The sequence below is a fragment of the Ostrea edulis genome, chromosome 6, assembly GCF_947568905.1.
Source record: "Ostrea edulis chromosome 6, xbOstEdul1.1, whole genome shotgun sequence".
NCBI lineage: Eukaryota > Metazoa > Mollusca > Bivalvia > Ostreida > Ostreidae > Ostrea > Ostrea edulis.
Window position 1 is genome coordinate 12,958,077 of NC_079169.1, and position 6,441 is coordinate 12,964,517.

The 6,441-nt window shown below is 38.1% G+C and overlaps 2 protein-coding genes across 2 annotated transcripts; one reads left to right on the forward strand and one right to left on the reverse strand.

The window, feature by feature from the left end:
• Positions 1-2,431: 2,431 nt before the first annotated feature.
• LOC130047143 (perlucin-like protein) lies at positions 2,432-4,475 on the reverse strand. The gene is made up of 5 exons (XM_056141561.1): positions 4,430-4,475; positions 3,588-3,742; positions 3,368-3,458; positions 2,561-2,790; positions 2,432-2,458 (listed from the first exon to the last, which is right to left on the reverse strand). Exons 1-5 carry the CDS (start codon positions 4,473-4,475, stop codon positions 2,432-2,434), a joined length of 549 nt encoding a protein of 182 aa, XP_055997536.1.
• LOC130047140 (perlucin-like protein) lies at positions 4,411-6,204 on the forward strand. The gene is made up of 6 exons (XM_056141558.1): positions 4,411-4,531; positions 4,715-4,839; positions 5,406-5,560; positions 5,646-5,736; positions 5,822-6,051; positions 6,178-6,204. Exons 2-6 carry the CDS (start codon positions 4,722-4,724, stop codon positions 6,202-6,204), a joined length of 621 nt encoding a protein of 206 aa, XP_055997533.1. The 5' UTR covers positions 4,411-4,531; positions 4,715-4,721.
• The last annotated feature ends 237 nt before the right edge of the window (positions 6,205-6,441 follow it).

Consider the following 6,441-nt stretch of genomic DNA (forward strand, 5'->3'; position numbering starts at 1 on the left):
TATTAAGGGCTGACCCGAGATTTGGTGATGGCGTCTGTCCTGATATCTAACCACATTGAGTCTCGCCTGATATTACTTTAACGTACTGATATTATACAGTATGTATTCAGTTCAATAAAGTTTTCTTTGTTTCTAAAACAGTAAACATAGCTCAACATATACTCTGTTTTTGGTCACCAATGATGTCCCAATGTCTGACACGGATACAGGACTGAAGTAAGACTTCCCTGGGCGTAGCAGAAATTAAATATGTGTGTCCAATTTCATAAACCTCTAGTCAGGAAATACTAAGTGTCAGTCTCTAGTATAGTTTGAACCTCCCGGTAAAAATTACAGGGGTCGGACCACACCTTCAACTAATGGGGTACATTTCTAGACCCTCCAATGTGGCCTCGTTCGCTCTAACAATTGAACAATTACATAATACATTTCATTAGTTTTAAGCATCAGCTAGTGCGAAAACATATATATTTATGACATGATAGAAAAAGGCAGTATGCAACGTACCAAGCAAATGATCTTAAATGAACACAATACGAGAAAGTGATAGAGATGCATACGAAAAAAGTCAGGAAGAGGTAGAAACGTACAAGTTAACAAGTCAAAACGAGATAATAGAGATGTACAAGACAACAAATCAGAACGAGATAGAGGCGTACAAGTTAACAAGTCCGGACGAGATTGAGATGTACAAGTTAACAAGTCAGAACGAGATAGAGATGTACAAATTAACAAGTCAGGACGAGGTATAGATTGTTAGACCATTCTCGGCTCAATGATTTTGACTACGGATAACTCCGTTTACCTGATCAAGATATAGGGCTCATGGCGGGTGTGACCGGTCGACAGGGGATGATTGCTCCTCCTAGGTACCAGATCCCACTTCTGGTGTGTCCATGGGTCCGTTTTTGCCCAACTCTCTATTTTGTATTGCTTAGAGGAGTTATGAGATTGATCACTGTGCGTTATCGTCACTTTTCATGTACAAGTTAACAAGTCAGGACGAAATAAAGATGTACAAATCAACAAGTTAGGACAAGATAGAGGACGATAACTCTGGGTAGAGATTGAGTTCGATCATCAACTATAGTAAAGAGCTGAACCAAAGTATGATCGAACTGCCTTTGGTCGAAACCGGAAGGGGGATCACTGCGCATGTCTGGTTTACCACACAGCAAGCTATGCTTGCAAAGTGGTTGAACTTTAGTAACCAAACATACGCACTGAAACATCTCTCTCCCTGGGACCTCTTTCGATGTGCATGTATCATCAGCATTATAAAAATGTCATCCTTCAGCTATTTTCTCATTTTTGCTTTATGCAATGACATTTACCTATTGAAAATTATTTATCAATCTCGTTTGTAAGTTTATATTGGTCCATACGAAGTAATTTGTATACTAAATTCCTCATTTTTTCAAGTTTTATATCATGCCAACATGCATCAAATAATGGTTTTTAGTACATGTAACCCTTAAGGATAGAGTGATTAATGATACATGTATATAGGAGTTATGAGATTGATTACTGTTTGTTATCTTCACCTATCATGTAGATTGTGTAACGTCTCTTTCGAGAATTTTTCACTCATATGGAGACGTCACCAAGACCGGTGAAGGGCTTCAAATTTAGGCCTATGCTCGGTGTTTACGGCCATTGAGCATTGAGGGTTCTTTCTCTAAGTTAGCGTGCCACACCTACTGTGACACGGGGCGTCCGTTTTTAAGGTCATCTCCGAGGACCCGTGACATCCACACCAGATGCCGAGCGTTTGGCGATGGAACAATCACTACCTGTTTTAACGACTTACGTGTGTCGCGGCATTCGAACCCCGGCCTTCCTCATGCGGGACGAACGCTCTACCCTCTAGACCACTGCGGCGGTTGTAGCATGTAGCATTGATTGAGTGTAACTGTGTTGTACAACTCTCTTCTATGAGTTTTAATGTATTTGATGAATGTCCATATTGTTTCGTTTTGGACAACATTCCCCAGACCTATAATTCATGAACAGCGACATCCAAAAACTTTGTTTATTTGGATATTAAGTTGCTCGGTTTGTTGGTTTTGATTTTGTTTTGTTTATCTATTTTGGTATTTCTAATACATATCTCGTGAATGATTTCTGATAAATGATTCTGAAGGACATTATTCATTAATGGACAACGTAGATGTTAATTTCATTACTCCGCCCACTGATGCTTTATTATTACAATTAGTGTGTTTTATTAAGTCATCTTTAGAAGCTAAAATCAGTGCTGTGCACGATTTCGCTACACACTGTACAATCTGACCAAAGCGGAAAACCAAGCGCTACAGCCTATTGGGCCTTATAGACCCGAAGTTCATCCGTATCTCACAGAAATAAATGTACAGTTTAACTGCCAAGTCAACAACAAAGAAAAGAAGTTTGTTCAAATTATATTTGTCATCTAATATTGGCATTTACAAGGTTTTCCCTGAAACAACAATAAAATTCTAATTAGTACTGAAATCACATTTAGATTGAATCTATTAAAACTAATTGTTCATCAATGTAATTAATGAATTGAAATACAAACCAGTTTCATCTCACAGACGTAGTAGTTTCTCTGGGCACAGCTGTCCACGTGCCAGTGGTAGTGGTAATGCTTCCAGAAGGCTCCACAGTTCCAGTCGCCGGCTTTGTGGTACACGGGCTCGCTACCATACCAGTCAAACTTGTGACACCGCTTCTTGCTGAATCCCCAGATCCATCTGTGGGCGTTAGGGTACAGACAGTCATTCAGACCCATCCAAGCTCCAGGAGAGACTTTAAAGAGATAAGATTAAAATCATCACTATTTGTGAAACGACAATATACCATACATGATTATGCGCCCTGCTGTTTCATATCGACAGAATTTTTGATTTGTTTTATTGCTTTATTTTTGTTGGTTTTCTTGTTGTACGTCCCGTCGATAATTTTTCACTGATATTGAGACGTCACCAACTGTAGGTCAAGTACCACAGATTTAGACCTATTCTTAGCGCTCAGGGCCGTAGAAGTCAGGGTTCTTAATCGTGCCAACGCATGTCGCGATACGGGACATCCGATTTTAAGGTTATATCCGAAAGACCCAAGATTCTTACTCAGGTAGACAGACATTTTGCGAAATTATGTTATTTGATAATGAGGAATTCAACATCATTAATTCGATATGTACACCTGTAGTTCTTGTCTATAGAGTGGACATGTTTATTTATCAAAATAACATTTTCAAATAATTTGTAATTCAAAAAGAGAAAATGACAATCTACTGGCCTAACTTTTCTGCCTTTGTAATGTTTCCTTCATTGTCTTAAACTGAAGCAGACTGGCCTTCATCTATTTACATCTGATTTCTTACCCCCATACATGGCCAGGTGATGTCTGACGTAAGTGTTTTCGTGCGCCTCGTCAACATTACACAAGAAACCGCCCATGGAAGCACATTTCATCTGAAATATATCACATTAATGCATTCCATCATGTGAACTCAACAACACGTATTAATGATATGTTGAACTCGCGTACCGTTATTTCAACAGTAACTACTAATCACGTGACACTAAATAGGACATATGTACCTCTGCTTGCCACCATGTTAGTCTGTCTCGGCTGAAATAATAACAGCTCCCGTGATACAAAGACCAGCCATAAGGACAGCTCCCGGCCGCCACCTTGGCAGCCATGTACCCAAACTTGCTGTATTGTGGGGCATTGTTGTAGCTGGCCTCGACGGCTGAAATAAGTGTTAGAGTTCACTACTGATGATATAAGAAATGTTACACTTCACTACAAATGATATAAGAAATGTTACACTTCACTAGAAATGATATAATATGTCATAATTCGATACTAATGGTATAAGAAATGTTACATGTACAGTTCACAAGAAATGGTATATAAATGTTACAATTCACAAGAAATGATATATAAATGTTACAATTCACTAGAAATGATATATAAATGTTACAATTCACTAGAAATGATATACCAACAACTAACTATACTAGTAAAGAACGAAGCATACATCAGTTATATCAAGGGCTGTCTAGAATATTGCGCCGAGTTGCAAGGTTCAATCATAGATATAACGAAGATCTCTGTAGACGAGATTCACTAGGTACACTGTATTTATGTGAATATCAATCTCACTTGACAAAAGAAAACTTATGTTTGAAATATAAAGACAAACACGTTAAACTGAAATTACATTAAAAGGGGGAATGTCTAAAATAAAGAAACAAGAACGTTAAACTGAACTAACAATAAAAATATGGAATTTAATTTAAAGGAAAAACACTTTGAATTGAACAGACAGTAGAATAGGAAAGTTTTAATTAAAGAAATGGACAAAAATGTTTTATTTACAGATGACAAGTTGTTTATATTAATTTTGGCAGGGTGTTGAACTTCTACAGTTTACCTGCACAGACGAATACCAGAAGAGCGACCACAAAGACGGCTTGCATGGCTTCAGTTTCTAGTGGACTGAGTATCACCATCGACTCCCTAATATATATACACTGTACGTTAGCACGCTGCATTAGTTTAACATGATTGTCTAAACATTTTAGATATTGTAACGACCATGAGCGTTATTGTAACCATGTGTAAACATGTTTTTGCTGAATTGGCTCGATACAGGCGTTCCTGTATTGTAGCATATTCACAGCAGATTTATTTCACATGATTTGGGTGGGTTTTGTAGAAGTTTGATGTCATATCCCACACCATATAAAAGTCCCCGCGTTCCAAACCAAACACCATCCACTGATTCCTTCAGAATGAACACAATCATTTTAGCCGCTCTTGTCCTGGCTGCAGCCGTTGCAGGTGAGTCGTTCAGTTGCCGTTTTTGTAATCAAAACCACGAAGGAATTTTACTTAATATTTTAGCCTTCACTTAGAACAATGTTCACTTAAAAAGTATAATGAATATTTAGAAATATTTCGATTAACCGAGATCACCTCAGGCAAATACATTGCATTCGTTGATATGTTAAAACATAAGCTAAATAATTTACAGCGCTATAAATATGATCACTTTTTCATTCATAATTGAAAGATATTTGCATCGTTTCGCATATCTTTGCTATGAAAATGAACTTGTTTACCTGATTTTCATCATTATGAAAATAATTCAATGACCACAACACACTAGTACAGAAAAACAAGCCCAAGAACACGTGTATAACGAATTCAACTTTATTCCCTCACGATAGGAAAATAAAGAAAATATTGGATATAGCGAAGTTAGGTTTTAACGAACTGTTTGGTTATAGCAAACTGTTTTTCGCTGGCCCGAGGGATTCGTTTTTAAACCATGTTTTTCTGTACTTATCTGGAACTAGGTGTCAGTTATTATTATATATCATACATACCTATATCATTTCCTGCAGTGTCTGAGGCTAGCTACGGCAACAGGCCTAGGTACAGTGCCTTCAAGTACGCTGCTGCCAAAGTAACTTCCGGCGGATGTCCCTATGGCTGGCATCAGTACAACAACCATTGCTACTGGTTCAGCAGAGAAAAACTCAACTGGTACAGAGCGTCTGTAAGTTTGCTGCCTTCAACTTATCCAGTATCAACAATTATAATAGGTATCTGATAAAATCAATTTATGTATTTATTTCCTGTAGATGAAATGCACTGCTATGGGAGGATATCTCGCTTCTGTTGACCAGTCCCACGAGAACACCTACGTCAGGCACATGTTAAGCACCTATGGATGTAAGTCAATTTTGACTAAATTATCAAAAAATCAAAGTCCCCCAGATCATTCCTGTTCCTGATTTGAGTTCTATTATTTTTCCAGTCCGAAGAGGAGCATGGATGGCATTGAATGACGTTCTGAGACCAAACAAACACAGATGGTGCTGGGGATTCATCGTGAAGCCATGTCACAAATTTGACTGGTACGGTCAGGAACCAGTTTACCACACTACTGGTGACTACAACTGTGGAATTTTCTGGAGGTCCTATAAATACCACTGGCACGTGGACAGCTGTGGTCAGGGCAACCATTACGTCTGTGAGAGACCATTGGTAAGTGTCTGATCTTTATTCTAAACTGAAAGGCAATAACAGTACTTCTTTTATGACTTATTTAAGCATAACCATTGGATGCTTGGCATATCTTTTCATTAGATATTTCTCTCTTCTTTTTTTCAGGGAAAGCCATGTCTTTGTGTTTATTAGAAGTCATCTCAAATAAAGTGTTGCTTGCTCTCATCCATTGTGAGTCTGTTCTTAGCATTAATGGTCACACAATCTAATTTGTGGAAAGGGGATTCATTGACAGTGGATGTTTACTCCTTCTAGACATCTGGTCCCACCTCTGGTATATTCAGGGGTCAGGTTTTGCCCAAATATTGATTTTGTATTCGTTATGGGAGTTATAAGATAAGTTACTGTTTGGTATTTTTTCCTGCTGGA

Excerpts from the sequence above, each read along its gene's own strand:
- LOC130047143 (XM_056141561.1), bottom strand. The coding sequence starts at position 4,475 with ATGCAAGCCGTCTTTGTGGTCGCTCTTCTGGTATTCGTCTGTGCAG. Across the intron at positions 3,459-3,587 it reads TAACATGGTGGCAAGCAGAG|ATGAAATGTGCTTCCATGGG; the intron begins GTACATATGTCC and ends GATATATTTCAG. Across the intron at positions 2,459-2,560 it reads ACGTCTGTGAGATGAAACTG|GGAAAACCTTGTAAATGCCA; the intron begins GTTTGTATTTCA and ends TTGTTGTTTCAG.
- LOC130047140 (XM_056141558.1), top strand. The coding sequence starts at position 4,722 with ATGTCATATCCCACACCATATAAAAGTCCCCGCGTTCCAAACCAAACA. Across the intron at positions 5,737-5,821 it reads CATGTTAAGCACCTATGGAT|TCCGAAGAGGAGCATGGATG; the intron begins GTAAGTCAATTT and ends TTATTTTTCCAG. Across the intron at positions 6,052-6,177 it reads ACGTCTGTGAGAGACCATTG|GGAAAGCCATGTCTTTGTGT; the intron begins GTAAGTGTCTGA and ends TCTTTTTTTCAG.